This window comes from Mesoplodon bidens, assembly GCF_964165515.1.
Source record: "Mesoplodon bidens genome assembly, chromosome: 11".
Classification (NCBI taxonomy): Eukaryota; Metazoa; Chordata; class Mammalia; order Artiodactyla; family Ziphiidae; genus Mesoplodon; species Mesoplodon bidens.
This window is the reverse complement of record NC_138167.1, coordinates 2,705,764-2,725,208: the sequence shown is the minus strand read 5'-3', so window position 1 is coordinate 2,725,208 and position 19,445 is coordinate 2,705,764. Positions and strand designations below refer to the sequence as shown.

The 19,445-nt window shown below is 43.2% G+C and overlaps 1 protein-coding gene across 1 annotated transcript in view; it reads right to left on the bottom strand.

The window, feature by feature from the left end:
* TULP3 (TUB like protein 3) overlaps positions 1-18,101 on the bottom strand; it is a 42,568-nt gene extending 24,467 nt beyond the window's left edge. Inside the window, exon 1 of the mRNA XM_081248154.1 lies at positions 17,992-18,101. Within this exon, the coding sequence (XP_081104280.1) occupies positions 17,992-18,032 (41 nt within the window). The 5' untranslated portion in view covers positions 18,033-18,101. The remainder of the gene's footprint in view (positions 1-17,991) is intronic.
* Positions 18,102-19,445: the final 1,344 nt, after the last annotated feature.

Genomic DNA, 19,445 nt, shown 5'->3' with positions numbered 1-19,445 from the left:
AATTCTACCTTAGGGAAAGCACGGGTTTCCAGATGCTGCCCACACTGACTGCAGGAGGACGTGCCATACTTAATGCCACACACAGTCCACAGAGGACCTGAGGAGACTGAAGTACCCAAAGGACAAGAAAAAGGCAGAGCACAGACCCCCATGCATGCGGGGATTTTTTTTTTCTTTTTAAAAACATATACTGGGGACCTCCCTGGTGGCACAGTGGTTAAGAATCCACCTGCCAATGCAGGGGGCACGGGTTCGAGCCCTGGTCCGGGAAGAACCCACATGCCGCGGAGCAACGAAGCCCATGCACCACAACTACTGAGCCTGAACTCTAGAGCCCGCGAGCCACAACTACTGAGCCCACGTGCCACAACTACTGAGGCCCGCATGCCTAGAACCATGCTCTGCAACAAGAGAAGCCACCACAATGAGAAGCCCGTGCGCTGCAAGGAAGAGAAGCCCCCGCTCGCTGCAACTAGAGAAAGCCCGCGTGCAGCAATGGAAGACCCAATGTGACCAAAAAATAATAATAATAAATGAATAATCTACAAACAACAAATGCTGGAGAGGGTGTGGAGAAAAGGGAACACTCTTGCACTGTTGGTGGGAATGTAAATTGATATAGCCACTATGGAGAACAATATGGAGGCTCCTTAAAAAACTAAAAATAGAATTACCATATGACCCAGCAATCCCACTACTGGGTATATACCCAGAGAAAACCATAATTCAAAAAGACACATGCACCCCAATGTTCACTGCAGCACTATTTACAATAGCCAGGTCATGGAAGCAACCTAAATGCCCATCGACAGACGAATGGATAAAGAAGTTGTGGTACATATATACAGTGGAATATTAGCCATAAAAAGGAATAAAATTGAGTCATTTGTTGAGACGTGAATGGATCTAGAGACTGTCATACAGAGTGAAGTCAGAAAGAGAAAAACAAATATCATATATTAATGCGTATATGTGGAACCTAGAAAAATGGTACAGATGAACCGGTTTGCAGGGCAGAAGCTGAGACACAGATGTAGAGAACAAACGTATGGACACCAAGAAGGGAAAGCGGCAGGGGGGTGGGGATGGTGGTGTGCTGAATCGGGCGATTGGTATTGACATGTATACACTGATGTGTATAAAACTGATGACTAATAAGAACCTGCTGTATAAATAAATTAATTAAATTAAATTAAAATATTTAAAAAAGATATAAGCAACAAGGATATATTGTATAGCACAGGGAATTATAGCCATTATCTTGTAATAACTAATATAATATTGTAAATCAACTATACTTCAATAAAAAAGGAATATTAAAAGTTAAAAACATTTGCTAATTTGATAGGTAAATTGGCCTCTTGATTTAATTTATGGTTTTGATGACTTTAAACAATTTCTAAATAATTTTTCATGTTTATTATTACTTAATATAGTGAGTTGAAACAATTTTTCATATTTATTAATTACTTAATAAAGTGTAGTTAAATAGGGACTACATTAAAGTCTTGCATTTTCAGAAATAATGCTGAAGGGAATTCAGCACTATCTAGCCTCAATCTTTCATTTCATAGATAAGGACTAGCAGTTAGTCCAGGGAGGTTATATGGTTTGACCAAAGGTAAGACAGAATTATCACTGATTAAAAAAAAAAATACTTAGCACTGTGTCTGGAATATAATGAGTACTCAGTATATGTTTTTTTTTTAATAAATAAATCTATTTATTTTTGGCTGCGTTGGGTCTTTGTTGCTGTGCGCGGGCTTGCTCTAGCTGCGGCGAGCAGGGCTACTCTTCATTGTAGTGCGCAGGCTTCTCATGGCAGTGGCTTCTCTTGTTGCAGAGCACGGGCTCTAGGCACGTGGGCTTCAGTAGTTGTGACACACGGGCTTAGATGCTCCGTGGCATGTGGGATCTTCCCAGACCAGGGATCGGACCCATGTCCCCTGCATTGGCAGGTGGATTCTTATCCACTGCGCCACCAGGGAAGTCCCAGTGCTAAGTATTTTTAATGTATTATTTTATTTATTCCTCAAAACAGTCCTATGAATTAGGTACTATTATTTTTCACACTTTGTAGATAAAGAAACAGACCTGGAGAGCCATGCAGAAACAGAAGAAACAGACACTAATCCTGGTCCTTTTGCAAAGTCTAAATTACACCTAAAAATCAAATATATTCTACTTTTTTGAAGCTAGCTCTAGGAGACAGAAAGTTAGATAGTATATAGCATCTTACTAAGGCCACCGACTTCCTTTAGATCTAGCAAGTCATGTAACTTCCTCTTCAATAAAAGAATTAATAAAACACTATGCCATGGAATTCCCTGGTGGTCCAGTGGTTAGGACTCCACACTTCCACTGATGGGGGGGCCCGGGTTCGATCCCTGATTGGGGAACTAAGATCCCGCAAGCTGCATGGCCCAGCCAAAAACAAAACAAAACAATACAAAACTCTATGCCAGTCATCACAGTAGACTGCAAGTACAGATGAACAGACAAGATTTAACACCGTCAGGAGACAGATTTGCTTGACTGACAGAAGTCCACAAAAATGGAATCAAATGACTGTCTTCAACCGATAAACCAAACCCTTCTGAATGTCTTTAAGCTCTCTCTAAAGTCTTTTCTATTTCTGACAATTTCCTAATTTAAGATTTTGTGACTCTTCATTCTTAGAAAGAGTAAAGTATAAAACAAGGCAGAAGTGGTTCTCAATTATTTGTACTATAAATATTTACTAGGGGTTGATTGCCAGAAAAAAACTATGAATACAAAATCTTATTTAATAAGACAAATTCGGACTTCCCTGGTGGCGCAGTGGTTGAGAGTCCGCCTGCCGATGCAGGGGACACGGGTTCGTGCCCCGGTCCGGGAAGATCCCACATGCCGCGGAGCGGCTGGGCCCGTGAGCCATGGTTGCTGAGCCTGCGCGTCCGGAGCCTGTGCTCCACAATGGGAGAGGCCACAACAGTGAGAGGCCTGTGTAATGAAAAAAAAAAAGAAAAAAAGACAAATTCCATGGCTACAAAGGGAAGAATGGCTTTCCTGCATTTGGGGTAAACACACCAAAGCACTTTGGTTTAACGGTTAACCACCCCATTCCTACATTTTAGAGGTTTTATGCATTTTAATAATGCACTGCAACCTGGAATTTGTATACGATGTCCAAGGCTCTTCCTGACTACTAACGTGTAAGCAGATTTAATAACCCCTTAGATATAGATGTGGAGGTGCATTCTGATTCTCTGACAATCCCCTCTATTAATTCCTTTATAACCTTTACGTTTTAGAATAACAACAACATGGGCTTCCCTGGTGGCGCAGTGGTTAAGAATCTGCCTGCCAATGCAGGGGACATGGGTTTGAGCCCTGGTCTGGGAAGATCCCACATCTCACAGAGCAACTAAGCCCATGTGCCACAACTACTGAGGCTGCGCTCTAGAGCCCATGAGCCACAACTACTGAGCCCGCGTGCCACAACTACTGAAGCCTGCGTGCCTACAGCCCATGCTCCGCAACAAGAGAAGCCACTGCAATGAGAAGCCCATGCACTGCAACGAAGAGCAGCCCCCGCTTGCCACAACTAGAGAAAAGCTCATGTGCAGCAACAAAGACCCAATGTAGCCAAAAGTAAAATAAATAATAAATTTTTAAAAAAAGAATAGCAACAACAACATTGAGTGTTAAATAAATCTTCTCGTTTTTCTCCCTAGCTTAAAAGAGTGACAAATAGACAAAAATATCAGATATGTTATACATTTCACCTCGACTTTGTGGGCCCCTATCTAGATATGCTCCTGATTTACTTACTGTTTTTAATTCTCATTCACATATTTTTAAACCAAGCTTTATGTATACAGTGATAGATTATTAGTATCCAGTGAACATTAGTATACACTTGAAAAAGTCCTACATAAAATAACTAAGACAAATAGTAAACTCACTGTAATGGATTAGTATTTTCAACAGCTACTGCTATGAATCTGCTTTTCCTCCAACTCACTTGGCCCTCTTCACTAAACCAGAACTGTGAGACCCTCTAGCATGGAAAAAAAAATCATTCTATCCCCCCATAAAATGCTAAAACCTCTTCAATAATGCTAAAATCTGAAACACAACTGAAGTCCTCAAACATTTCTCTTAAGACGTCTAACAGTGAAGAAAACAGGTGTGTCTTTAATGCCTTATCCTGACACCACTAATTCCTTTTATCAAGCCTGGGCAAGATGAACAGTTTACATAAACAGGGTGGTATAATCAAAGCATCTGACTGAACAGAAGAGGCACTAAAAAGATGCTATATAACTGCAGCACTTAGATACCTCCTCTACATCAAAAGTTACACTTTCTCTGTGCTCTAGTTTTAAATTATAACTTAGCAGAAATAATAAAGATATTTTATGTACTTATAATAAATCTGAACTAGCATTTCTAGTCAGACTGGAATACAATCTTACTAAACTTGCATTTTTCCCTCTAATAGTCTCTTTCCTTCATTTGAAACTAAGTTGTTGAATGGCAAGCCTAAACAAGCCTGGTTAGTAAATCCACACAAAACAAAAAGAAGTCCTATAGAGTAAAAGAAATGAAATTACTGTTTTTCCTCCCATTTTTCTTATGGAAAATTTCCTATTTAATTGGTACAGAAAAAACTTTAAACACATATCTTTGAGGAATACAGATCAATCACACAAGTGTGGCCCATGGGAATGCCCACAGAACACCATTCTCCTGGACTACTCTCCAGTTACTGATTAGCCACAATCTAAACTGAAGATACCCACAAGGCTCTACTGCAGATAACACACAGAGAATTTTCTGAGAATGTGCTTGACCTACCCAACTTTGTTTATGGGCACCAATCTCAAAATGGATCAAAGACCAAAATGTAAGAGCTACAACTATAAAACTTAGAAAAAAACATAAGAGTAAATCTTCATGGGACTTCCCTGGTGGCACAGTGGTTAAGAATCTGCCTGCCGATGCAGGAGACACGGGTTTGAGCCCTGGTCCGGGAAGGTCCCACGTGCCACGGAGAAGCTAAGCCCGTACGCCACAACTACTGAGCCTGCGCTCTAGAGCCCGCGAGCCACAACTACTGAGTCCGTGCGCCTAGAGCCCGGGCAATGCAACAAAGAGAAGCCACCGCAATGAGAAGCCCACGCACCACAACAAAGAGTAGCTCCCGCTCGTCTCAACTAGAGAAAGCCCGCATGCAGCAACGAAGACCCAATGCAGCCAAAAATTAATTAATTAATTAATTAAAAAAAAATCTTCATGACACTGAATTTGAAAATTGATTCTTAGATGACACCAAAAGCATGTGTAACAAAAGACAGTTAAATTGGACTTCATCAAAAGTAAAAACTCTGGTCATCAAAGGACATTATCAAGAAGGTGAAAGACAACCCACAAAATGGGAGAGAATATTTGCAAATCATATATCTGATAAGGGTCTAGGATTCAGAATATATAAAGAACTCTTACAACTCAACAAGCAAAAGACAACCTAATTTTTAAAATGTGCAAAGGATCTGAACAGACGTTTCTCCAAAGTAGATACACAAATGGCCAATAAGCACATAAAAAGATTCCTAACAACATGAGTCATCAAGAAATGTAAATCAAAACCACAATGAGAGGGGGCTTCCCTGGTAGCACAGTGGTTAAGAATCCGCCTGCCAAGGCAGGGGACACAGGTTCGAGCCCTGGTCCGGGAAGATCCCACATGCCACGGAGCAACTAAGCCCGTGCACCACAACTACTGAGCCTGTGCTCTAGAGCCCAAGAGACACAACTACTGAGCCCGTGTGCCACAACTACTGAAGGCCACACGCCTAGAGCCCACGCTCTGCAACAAGAGAAGCCACCGCAATGAGAAGCCCGTGCACTGCAACAAAGAGTAGCCCCCGCTCGCCACAACTAGAGAAAGCCCGCGTGCAGCAACAAAGACCCAACGAAGCCAAAAATAAAAAATAAATTAAAACAAAAAAACACAATGAGATACCACTTCATACCCACCAGGATGGCTATGATAAAAGACAGATAATAACAAGTGTTGGTGAGGCTATAGAGAAATCAGAATCCTCATTTACTGCTGGTGGGAATGTAAAATGGTGCAGACACTTGGGAAAACAGTCTGGCAGTTCTTAAAATGTTTAAACATAAAGTTACCATATGACCCAGAAATTCTACTCTTAGGCATATAGCCAAGGGAAATGAAAAGACATATACCCACACCAAAACTTATACACATTTTTTTCTTTACAGCATATTATTTCTTTAATAGAAAGGAATTCTTAAATAGTATATGTGTTCTACATCGATTGTAAAAATAATATATACCCATTTCGTAAATCTTATTAAAATTTATAAAGAAAAAGAAATGTTTTTTCGTAATTCTATCATCTTGAGATGATCACTACTAACTGCAGCAAACATCTTTCTAAATGTTTCTATAAATTTATTTACATTTACATATTTGAAATATTTATGACTTTTGCATCTTTTAAACTTAAGATTATACCATAAGCATCTTTTTATTATTATAAAAGTATTAAAAATATTACATTAAATGGCTATATAATATTCTATCATACAGACATTTCTTAAATTTGTTTTCTTTTTCTTGTGGTAAAAAAACACATCATAAAATTTAATATCTCAACCATTTTTAAGTGTATAGTTCAGTAGTGTTAAGTATGTTTACATTGTTCTGTGTATAACAATTTTTATGGTAGCATTATTCACAATAGCCAAAAGGTAGACACAGCCCAAATGTCCATCAGCTGATGAATGGACCTGGTATTATCTATACAATAGAATATATCATTCAGCCATAAAAAGGAATAAGTATTGAAACATGGGAGAACCATGAAAACATTATGCTAAGTGAAAGAAACCAGTCACAAAAGACCACATATTATGATTCCGTTTTTGTCAAATTTAGGGACAATGTAAATTAGTGACTGTTTAGGGATGGGGGATGGGAGTTGGTGGGTAATAGCTACAGGGTATGGAGTAGCTGTTTGAGATGATGAAAATGTCCTAAAATTGATTGTGGTGATGGTTGCACATCTTTGTAAATACACTAATAACCATAAGAAGTGTGTATACTTTCAATGGCTGAACTGTATGAGTTATACCATAAAGTTATTAAAAACAGGATCCGTGAATCCATACTGACTCTAAGTAAATAAACAAATAAAAGTCACAACAAAGATCTTCCTTCCAGACTAATGTCAACTAATAAATATAGAATCAATGACAGAAGTAGAATATGACCATCTTATAACCACCATTTAATAAACGACTTTTGCAAGAAACATCGATGGATGCTATAACCACTGAGTGAAACAGGATATTCAACACAATCTCAAGTATCTCCCCACAGAGTACATTAATTACAAAGAGGAAAAGGTAACTTTACAACGGAGGAATCTGACAGACATCGCCTTAACCAAGTGATGGGATACAGCAACTATGATATGACACACTGATATCAGGTATCCCCTGATGTGACGTACTGAGAAGAATACAACACAATGGATGTAACATTCCTGCCAACAATGTTGAACCTAAATCTATTCAGGAGGAATCAAACCCAATGGAGGGAAATTCTGGAAGACAACTGTCAGGACTCTTCAAAAACGTCAATATCAGGAGAGATCCTCCCCCGCCACAAAAGGCTGGAGAACTGTTCTAGGTTCAAGTAGAGGAAATTTAAGAGATTTCTGGAAACCAGACATAACACACAGCCCTTGAATTCTGGACCACGACATACACACAGTAAAGACTCTCACTGGTGCACTGAGGATATCAGACCATGAGCTCCACGTCAGGAAAGAGCAGGAATGGGAAGTGTCCCGTGTGCGATAACAGCACTGTGGTCAGGCAGGAGAATGCCCTTCTGGGTGGGAACAGGGTAGAAGTAATGGAAGAACGGGAATAGGGCAGTGAGTGTGAGGGAGCCACACTTCTCTGAGTATCCATGAGGCCAGGATGATATGAAAGAATAAATAAAGGAACGAGGAAATGGAGAAGGGACAGCTCTTCCTTACAGAAAGAAAAAAAAATCCAGAGACTAAAGATAAAAAGAATGATAGAAATCAAAAATCACCATTAGGAAACACCACAGTAATAACTGTTGCAGGCAAGAGCCATCAATGGATTCTGAAGCTGGTAGGTGAAAGTACGGTGAGAAAGAGGATATCTGCATGGTGTCAAAATATCTTCCCAACACCACTGTAAAGCAATTAGACTCCAATAAAGGTGTTAAAAAAAAAAGAAGTATCTTCCCACAAGATAATTTCTCATTACAATGGGAAAATACTACCTGTGTAGTGGAGAAACCTGGGAGACAGGATCTTAACTAAGTGAGTAAGATTAGCAACACCAACAGCAAGATAACAACATCATGTTCCTCCTGATATGACGCACTGAGAAGGGCACAGCATCAGGTCTGTGGGATTCTTTTTTTTTTTTTTTTTTGACAGCCGAGTGGAAGTGCAGTCTTAACCACTGGACCGCCAGGGAAGTTCCAAGGATTCTTGCCAAAAATGCATAGTCTCCATTTAATCATGAGGAAACACCAGACAAACTCACAGTGAGGAACAGTCTACTCTTCAAAATTATCAAAGTCAGTAAAGGCAAATTAAGGCAGACTAAGAAACTGCAGGGCCTTCTCTGGTGGCGCAGTGGTTAAGAATCTGCCTGCCAATGCAGGGGACACGGGTTCGAGCCCTGGTCCGGGAAGATCCCACATGCCGCGGAGCCCGTGCGCAACAACTACTGAGCCTGCGCTCTAGAGCCCGCGAGCCACAACTACTGAGCCCGCCTGCCACAACTACTGCAGCCCGCACGCCTAGAGCCCAAGCTCTGCAGCAGGAGAAGCTGCCGCAATGAGAAGCCCACGCACCGCAAGGAAGAGTAGCCTCCATTCGCCGCAACCAGAGAAAGCCTGCGCCACCACGAAGACCCAATGCAACCAAAAATAAATTAATTAATTTTTAAAAAAAGCTTCATATTATTCATCGTTAGGCAAACAAATCAAACCCACAATGAGATGCTATTTCACATCCACTAAGACAACAATAATGAAAAAGACAGACAATAACAAGTATTGGTGAGGACGCAGAGAAACTGGAGTCCGCATACATTGTTGGTGGTCCCATAAACTGCCACAGCCATTTTGGAAACCAGTCTGACAGTTCCTCAAGCTGTAAAACAGAGTCACCACATGACCCAACAACCCTACTTGGATATATACAGAAGAGAAGTGAGAATATATGTTCTCACAAAGACTTGGACACGAGTGGTCATATAGCAGTATTACTCGTTATAGCCAAAAAGTGGAAACAACTCAAATGCCCATCAACTAACTGACTGGCTAAACAAAACGTGGCGTAGCCATACAAGAGAATATTATTCAGCAATAAAAAGGAATGAACTACTGATACATGCAGCACATAGTAACATGAATGAACCACAGAAACATTTTGCTAAGTCACAGAATCCAGTCACAAAATACCATGTATCATACAATTCCACTTATATGAAATGTCCAGAATAGGCAAATCCGTAGAGGCAGAAAGTAGATTAGTGGTTGTCTTGGGCTAGGAGTAGGGGAGGGGACAAGGGAATGATTGTAAATGGGCAGGTTTCTTTGATGGGGGCGTGTGTATGATGGGAATGTTCTAAGATTAGACTTTGGTAATAGTTGCAAAAGTCTGCAAATACGCTAAGAACTATTGAATTGCATACTTAAAATGGTTGTATTTTTCAGTATGTAAATTATACAATATAGCTATTAAAAATAAGGTACAGGGCTTCCCTGGTGGCGCAGTGGTTGTGAGTCCGCCTGCCGATGCGGGGGACACGGGTTCGTGCCCCGGTCCGGGAGGATCCCACATGCCGCGGAGTGGTTGGGCCCGTGAGCCATGGCCGCTGAGCCTGCGCGTCCGGAGCCTGTGCTCCGCAACGGGAGAGGCCGCAGCGGTGGGAGGCCCGCGTACCGCAAAAAAAAAAAAAAAAAAAAAAAAATAAGGTACAGTGTATATACTGTATTTTCAGTAGATAAAGATTATATTTTTCTAAGTGGGGAAAAAATAAAAAAAGATGTGTGTGATGTCCACAGGCACAGAACTCCAGGATATACACAAACTGTTAACAAGTCGCCTCAAAGGTAGGGTATCAAAAAAGCCTTCTTTTCCAAACCAGACATTTTTGAGAGTAAAAGAGTATGAGTAATTATACATTTATAATTATAAACGTAATTAGTAATTACAACAGCAGCTGTAAATCAGAGACAAGGGTAGTGAAACAGGAAAGCTTCCCATACCCCATGTTTTACTTTTGTGATTTCAGAACCAGTCACCAGTCATTACTTCCCTCCAACTTATGGACATATAAATAGCCTTTAAAGTCTAATTTTATATCTGATAATCTATTATGGGCACACTGATGTTTATGTGGGTTTGTTCAGGCAATATTTCCATCAAAGTGCCTCTAACAGCCGAAGAGAGTGATTTCATGGGGAAAGGAGGGGAAGTGTAGCCCAAAGAAACCATCTACAATACTCTATCTTTAGAACCTCAAGTTGTACCCTGAAAATCAATTTAACTTTGCATTCTATATTACATTATCACTGGCTCTATTTTAAGAAAAACCCCACTTCTCTCTTATAATAATATTCATAATATGAATAAATATGACTGTCCAGGAAGAAACATCCTTATCTTGTGACTCAGCACAGGGGTCTGCAAACTACAGCTTCTGGGCCAAATTCGGCCCACTGCTTATTTCCGTATTGCCCGTAAGCTAAGAATGGTTTTTTCATTTTTAAAAGGTTAAAAAAAATCAGAATAATAATATTTTATGACATGCACAAGTTATATCAAATTCAATTTTACTGTCTATAGCTAAAGCCTTACTGAAACAGCCACGCTCTTTCATTTACTGCACATTCCTTTATGTATTCCCTACAGCTGCTTTTACCCTAGAACAGCAAAGCTGAGTAGCTGGGACAGAGATCGTATGGCCCAGAAAGTACAAAATATTTAGCATTTGGTTCCTTACAGGATAGGTTTGCTGACCCCTGGCGCAGAGCAAACGAAAGGGTCAGATTCCCCATTTAGGGAAGCACGGGTCTGTGGTTAGAGTGGTTTCTAACACAACTTAGCCTCATCCACAAAATGAGGATACTTGAGCACTAAATCAGAAAGTTACTGTGAAGATTAAATGAGATTTAGCCCATATAAGCACTCAATAAATGCAACGACTGCTATCATGTAAGATTTTTGCTCTACAACTTTTTTTTTTTTTTAGCCACACCGCATGGCATGCAGGATCTTCGTTCCCTGACCAGGGATCCAACCCGTGTCCCCTGCTGTGAAAGCGTAGAGTCTTAACCACTGCACCACCGGGGAAGTCCCTACATTACAACTTTTTTAAGCCTGCAAACAAATGTATTACCTTAATCTTGTCTTCACTGACAGGACTTTAATAATTTCACCATGATATTACCACCTTTTTAAAACTTTTTCATAGCCTTTCTTATGCTGGAAACCTAAACATTTCTAGATTTCTCCTTGTATTAAATAAATCTTCAAAACTTTGAATTTTTATTGATATTGAAGCATTAATACGTTGTCACATTGCCAGGTGCAGTACAGTCCCATTTAGTAAATAACTACTGCGTGCCAGAAACTACATTAAATACTCTACATACCATCTCATCTAATTCTCACAATAAACCTACAATCCCATTTCACAGAGGTATCAAACTCAGAGGGGAAGCTATCTGCTCAAGGTCAGACAGCAGATGAGTGAAAGGGCTGGAATTCAACCACAAGTCCCAGCGCCACCTGCCTCAGCCTGCAGACCTGCACCTCTGAACCACAAATATTCAAATGGTCAGCAGAGAGTCCGGGATTTCATTACTATGGTATTTCAGTAAGTCTCCCAAGAATCTTTTCAGTCAAAATGCCAGTTCACTGGTATTTTTAGGCAGCAGAATTTCGAAGCTAGTGAATGGATTCTGAAGAAGCCCTTGGGAGCAGTTGATTACAGTATAAATACTATTGGAAAAGAGTCATCAGATTTCATTGTGTCTGAACTGATTGTAGTGCCAGGTAGTTGGGTCAATAGCTATTAATAAAGTAATTTTCTCTAAGTCAACTGACAAATAGATTCACCTTGTCCATATCCCAAATGTCAATACAGGAGGCCATATTTTCACATGCACTGAGACCTAAGAGCACATCTGGCTGGAACAAAACATTGCTTCTGGGAAAAGGCATATAAAGATCAATTAGAACTGCCAGAAAGACTCCTTAGAAATCTAACCTCCCTCATCAGTAGAGAATTGTTAATATTCTAGGCTCAACTGTCTTCTACTTGAATGACTGCCACAATCTGGAACTAACTTAATTGAAGCTAGAGAATGAAGATCCATTTCCGAAGAAGCCCATTTAGTAGAGACAATCAGAGAGAAGGGAGAATTGCTTGGGGAGAGAGAGGCAATGAGAAGGAAAACTTGGCAACCGATCAGATGATTCATTTGGCCCCAGAGAATGCAGCAAGGAAGACTGCTTTACATGAAGCCCTCTCCATTTTGCATGTCCCACAGAGCAAAAGCAAAAAGCATTCTTTTAAGTGAGCCAAACAGAAAGGTTATTTAAAATGAATGACTTGATCCAGAAGTTCAAGAACCCATTTATTCTTTTTTTTTTTCTTTTTGGCTGTGTTGGGTCTTCGTTGCTGCGCGTGGGCTTTCTCTAGTTGCGGCGAGTGAGGGCTACTCTTCGTTGCAGTGTGCAGGCTTCTCACGGCGGTGGCTTCTCTTGTTGCGGGCTCTAGGCGTGCGGGCTCAGTAGTTGTGGCACGTGGTCTCAGTAGTTGTGGCACACGGGCTTAGCTGTTCCACAGCATGTGGGATCTTCCCGGACCAGGGCTCAAACCCATGTCCCCTGCATTAGCAGGCGGATTTTTAACCACCGAACTACCAGGGAAGTCCCCCCATTTATTCTTTATAGATTTAAAAAAGGACATTACTCAGAATCACAGTGCACTCCACCTTTTGCTGGATTTTCCTTTCCTCAGGGGTTATAGTTTCTCTCCAGCAATGTTACTTATTTCCCTTCTCTCTTGTGTAAAGATGAAAGTACATTTTTTTGCCTAACAACACCAAATAAATATTTCCACTCCCATTCCATTGGATGAAATTAATACTCATTTGTACTTTGCTAAAATGTCCAATTTCTTCAACTGTTTGCCCTAAAAATAATTACTAGGATGTAATCAGTATCAGTTGTTATCATTTATGTGCACAAATGACATCCAGAAATTATCTGGAACACATATTTTGATAATAATTGAGAAAAAGAAGAGAGGAGACTAGAAGTCAAAAGCCCAGTTTTACTTCTCGATTTTAGTTTTGATTACATCATTTACTTGTAACTTAGCTATATCATACCCTTTCCGAGCCTTAATTTCCCTATCTATAAAACAAAGATAACGACAGTGGCCGTGCTCTCTTCAGAGTTGTGAAGCTCAAAAGAGATCATGTACGTGAAGGCTCTATGAACACTGCAAAGGATACACAAATGTAAGCCATCATTATTGATCGTTTTATCTTGACAGAGCTTCCCTTTTTAAAAGCACAGCTTGCCAACTATACTCAGTCAAAACATCTCCTTCTACTTTGCCCCTGGCTTACATGACATATCAAATTGCTGTAACAAAATTACACTGAATGTGAATAGGAAAACAAGTCAACCCTCTATAAACTTGCTTCATTCTAAAACCTAAAATCAAAGGCAAACTATATATTTATTGACATTTCTTCCAGCAAATCTAAGAAGCGATTTATTTTTCAGGAAGCTTGTCTGAAAAATAATTCTTGTTTTCTTCCTACAAGCCTTATTTTCTATACATTAATTATCACAGAAAAAAAAACCCGAAGGAACTATAGTTCATAGTCTAAAAATATATCTTGCCCATGACGAATGCAGATATCAGAGTTTAGATTATCGTATTCTACCCTAAAACTCAAAATCATCACTTTTTTTTTTTTTTTTTTTTTTTTGCGGTACGCGGGCCTCTCACTGTTGTGGCCTCTCCCGTTGCGGAGCACAGGCTCCGGACGCGCAGGCTCAGCGGCCACGGCTCACGGGCCCAGCCGCTCCGCGGCATGTGGGATCTTCCCGGACCGGGACACGAACCCGCGTCCCCTGCATCGGCAAGCGGACTCTCAACCATGGCGCCACCAGAAGCCCTCAAAATCATCACGTTTTAAGAACAGGAAAGGAAAATGAAGAGATTACTTAATATACAGAATACCTTTGGAAGATCCCCCTAAGAAACCTGCCAATGAACGAACTAAGTGACACAAAGACAATGAGAAAAGAAGACATACTTTTCACTGAATATCATTTTGTACCTTTTGAAATCTGAGCTATGTGCAGTTAAAAATATGGTATTTGGGCCTCCCTGGTGGCGCAGTGGTTGAGAGTCCGCCTGCGGATGCAGGGGATACGGGTTCGTGCCCCGGTCTGGGAGGATCCCATATGCCGCGGAGCGGCTGGGCCCGTGAGCCATGGCCGCTGGGCCTGCGCGTCCGGAGCCTGTGCTCCGCAACGGGAGAGGCCACGACAGTGAGAGGCCCGCATACCGCAAAAAGAAAAAAAAAAAAAAAAAAAAAATATGGTATTTTATTAATTCAGTATAAATCATGGAGGGAATCCGAAGAAGCCCTATTATTCCAGAGGAGAAAACTGAAGCCAAAGTAGTAGATGAGTGCTTCAATGTCGCACTGCTGGACAGTGGAAAAGCTGGGCCGAGAGCTCAGGAACCCAGTGGAAGCCTCCAGCGCTTCCCCCTCGCCACAAGGCCTTGTGGTCAAACAGCAAGGGCCACCTGATAAACAGGTGGCCGTAATAAACAGTACTAAAGGACTAATGCAATCTCTTTCAGAACTGTGGCCTTCCAGGGGTCCTCGTGACTTCTACGATACAACAATAATCATTAATGTTGTCACAGGAGTTCTAAAGCAAAGGGTCAGAGATGAGAATCCTCATTATCAAGACACATAACAAGGGCTTCCCTGGTGGCGCAGTGGTTGAGAATCTGCCTGCCAATGCAGGGGACAGGGGTTCGAGCCCTGGTCTGGGAAGATCCCACATGCCGCGGAGCAACTGGGTCCGTGAGCCACAGCTACTGAGCCTGTGCGTCTGGAGCCTGTGCTCCGCAACAAGAGAGGCCACGACAGTGAGAGGCCCGTGCACCGCGATGAAGAGTGGCCCCCGTTTGCCACAACTAGAGAAAGCCCTCGCACAGAAACGAAGACCCAACACAGCCAAAAATAAATAAATAAATAAATAAATTTAGGGCTTCCCTGGTGGCGCAGTGGTTGAGAGTCCGTCTGCCGATGCAGGGGACACGGGTTCGTGCCCCGGTCCGGGAAGATCCCACATGCCGCGGAGCGGCTGGGCCCGTGAGCCATGGCCGCTGAGCCTGCGCGTCCGGAGCCTGTGCTCCGCAACGGGAGAGGCCACAACAGTGAGAGGCCCGTGTACCGCAAAAAAAATAAAAAATAAAAATAAATAAAAATAAATAAATTTATTAAAAAAAAAAAAAGACTCATAACAAGTACTAAGAGTTAATAAAGACAGCACAGCCGTCGGAATGTGGACAGTGTGTCTCTTCTCAGGCATCAGCAGATTCAGGCTCTAACCAGGACAGGAAAATGGTGCAGCCTTTACTAACAACAGTAAGAAAGTCTGATGAAGGCAGCACAGATTTAGTACAAAGAGCTTCTTCCTAGTGAACTGACTCGGAGGAAGTAAAAGCAGACCACAGGAAATTTTAGTTTGAAAGAAGCCTTAACAATTCCACTGAGAACTACTCTTGAATAGAACTAAGGATTATCAAGACCCCTTCTAGTCCTAAAATCCTCAAACATGGAGAAGCAAGGCAGCTTCAGCTCCTCTTCTGAGTAACTCAAGCATACTTTTCCTCTTGGTAAGAAGAAATGTTAACTTTTTCTTTCAGTGGGCACAAAGGCAGGGAAAACAGCAGCATTTCCAAAGGAAAGAATAAGAGAAGCCAGAAGTGAAAACTATTCCAAAAACGTCTGAGTCTGTCTGCTTGGAAAGGAAATTTATTACAGGGATTCTTCTTTCCTTCCTAGGTCTCTATGTAGCCTTCATATTTGAAGAAATACATGGATGTTAGACGTTATTAGGCTTTTATTGTAGCTTTTGATATCTGCCAAACATACTGTAGTCACATATTAGTTAATCTAACTATTTTTAAGCACTGGGTAAGTCTGTTTGCCAACAATTAGTTCATCTAATGAAGCCTTTGAAAAAGAGAGAACTTGAGAGAGGATAACAAGCCTGGCCAAGACGTAACCTCCAGTCATCACTGCTGTTTGTATTTCTGAGGAAAAATCATAGCATATGGACAAGCCATACACTAGGACTTTCTCAGTCAACCCTGGGTCACAAGGTCCCATCACGTGGGGAAGTCTCTCTCATCACATCTTCAATCCTGTATCAGGAACAAAAGGCCAGAGAGGCTCAAGTTCCAGCACTAGCCGGCCACTGTCATCACCAGGGGAATCTACAATACAAACACCTAACCTCAGCCAAGGATCTGAGAGTGTTGTTTCAAGTTCCATCTCCAATTTCCACTAAATATTTCAGATACAGGAAGAATGTCTGAAGTAGTGTTTGTTCATAATTTCTCTACTTTGTTGAAAATAATTCTGCCTCATGGGACAATGGTCTCATCATTCAAAGAAGAAAAAAAAAACAGTCACGGGAAACTTGAAAGTCAGATGTTATCCTTCACACTGAAAGGTACTGATACCAAAAACTCTATCCATGTATTTCATCAAAAACGTCCTAAACACACAACCGGAAGCCAAAAAAGTCAGAGACATTAATTCCACTCCCTCTCTGGCAACAAGTCAGTTAACCAGTGACAGAACCTACAGCACAAGAAACACTTGGTGACTCACACATTCCCCTTTGAGGTCCATTTTAAAATTAAAGAGCTGGTTTCTTTGGGAAGAAAAAGAGGGACGAACTTTAAAATGATCCATTGAAACTTCAGGTCCAAAAACTTAAAAACCTCTTTGCCTCCTGGTCTCAATTTCAAAGTCAATTCCATTTTTCTTTCCAAAAATCATGAGTCACACCATACATCTGGTAGCCGGGAAGTTTACTGCCTTAATTCACTTAAGATTGACCGAATGCCCACAAGTGAGCGAGCACCATCCGAATGCAACGAGGATGCTGAATTTAAACGGGATCTCCTCCTGGCGCTTCCATATGTACACCTGGAAACGCAGATTCTTCTTCTCTCGACTTCAGAGAAAAAAACAAACAAACAAACCAAAAAGCACTAAACCAACTGCACAGAGCGCTACTCTCACGTAAATAAAACCCGATGAAAGAGAAAAACGGGTTTTGTCCGCGGCAAGGCCACCTGGGCGACAAGCCTTTCAGTGGTTTTCAGCTGCTGACCCGCGACCAGGCGGTACCGGGCAGCAGGCGGGCGTGGGCGGCGTGTGCGGGCTCGGGTCCAGGCGAAGCCGTGATTCCACCCCGCCCGCCCGCCCGCATCCACGCTTCGGGATCCCGGCCGAACCTACCGGCCCGGCCCGGCCCGCGCTGACCCCTCCAGAGCACCGGGCCTGGGGCGGGATGCAGCCGCCACCACGGCCGCTCCGCTGGCCCCCGGAACCACCCCGCACCCCCGGCCCAGGCGGAGCAGCCCCTGACGAACGCGTTCTGACGAGGCCGGACCCACCCCGCGGGTGCCGGCGCGACTGCACACGAGCCGGCCCTCGGCGCGAGCGGCCCCCTGCCCGCACGCCGCCCCCACTCGTCTCCCGCCGCCCAGCCTCCCGCACTCCCCTCGGCTCCCAGTCCGGAACGCCACGGCCCCCTTCAGCCTCCGCTCGTCGCCACCGCTACTGACCTGTCCCCGCGGGGCGCCGGACAGCGGCGCGACGCCTCCATCCTGCTGCCCCGAGAGCAGCGACCTTGACCACACCCGCGCGGCGGCCGCTGGGGGCCAGCCTGGCGCAGCGGCCCAGCCCCGCAACAGCACCTCGCACTGTCGCCGCCGCCCATTGGCCATCGCGCTCCCGCCGCTCCGCACCCATTGGTCCGCGCGCCCGCTGCTCCCCACCGCCCCCGCGGGTGGTTGCTAGGGGAGGTGGCGGCGCCGCGGGAGGGTTGCTACGGACGGGTTGCCGCGCGCTGGTTGCTACGCGCAGCTGGATTGGAGGAGCCGCCCAGCCCCCAGTAACCGCCGCGCGCCCAGGCTGCCCTCACCCAGCGGTCCATACCCGGAGGCCCCCCAGGGCGCTTCATGGGGGGCCGCCCCATCCCGACCCCGAGGACTTCCCGGAACCACACTTGCTCGCCCGGCTGCCCTTCCCAACCAAGTGCGTCTGCGCCCCCTCCCCTAGTCCAGCCCAAGCTTTTAGGGCGTCCCCGGACCTGTCCTGCACACCCGCCTGACGATCTTTTCCGTCTACCGCCCTCGCAGCCTACCGTCTTCGAACATCAGTATCCCATAAAGAGATCCGCTATCGGATCCAGTAAATCTTGTCCCCAACTTATATGCAGCATTACAGTCCCTACAGAACATCCCGTCAAAACTCATCGCGTGTTGACTTTGCGGCGTTCCATTCCGAGGCCAAAGTTGTCCCCACACTGGTTTTGAGCCTCTAAAAGGCAGAAAATTTGGCACAAGCTGGGAGAGCCGAGCACGGCTTCCTCTGGTCAGCCTCCACTCACCGTGTGACCCCGAACACGGTTATCTGTGCTTCAAATCCCCATTTTAAAAATAAATCATCCCTGCTTGTCTAGCTCGGGCTGGACCTGACACAGACTAGGTTCTGAAGGCTGACGGAATGGAGTTGAATGAGATGCTACTTGTATGGGTGGAAGGAAAATTGAGACATTTTGTTGACCAGGCAGTCCTTCTGCATGAATTCCAATAAAAAGTAGTATTTGAAAAGATTATATATTTATTTACATACATTTTAAACAGTTCAAGAAATCGTTTTCCCACCCTTTTTAATATTTACAGATTACTACAGTTGGAAACAAAAATTCAAAACATAGTAACCCTAAGTAGCCTATGTCCCCTTTATCTCCCTTGGTCCCACTGACTCATTAAAACAGGCTTGCTGCCCTTTCTTCATCCAGCCCTCTCAGCAGATGAGCCAAGGCTGCAGAGACAGCGGCTCAACTACAAAAAGTCCCAGTTTGCTTCGAGTTTTTCCGTGCATCTGGTTACAGAGGAAGTGGTCACTGAGTCGGTACTCAGACATGTGGAATGAATTAGTCTGAATGAGGTGTTTAAAAGGATGAATAAGCAGTGGTTAAAGGGAACAATTAGGAAAGACCATTTGTGGAGGG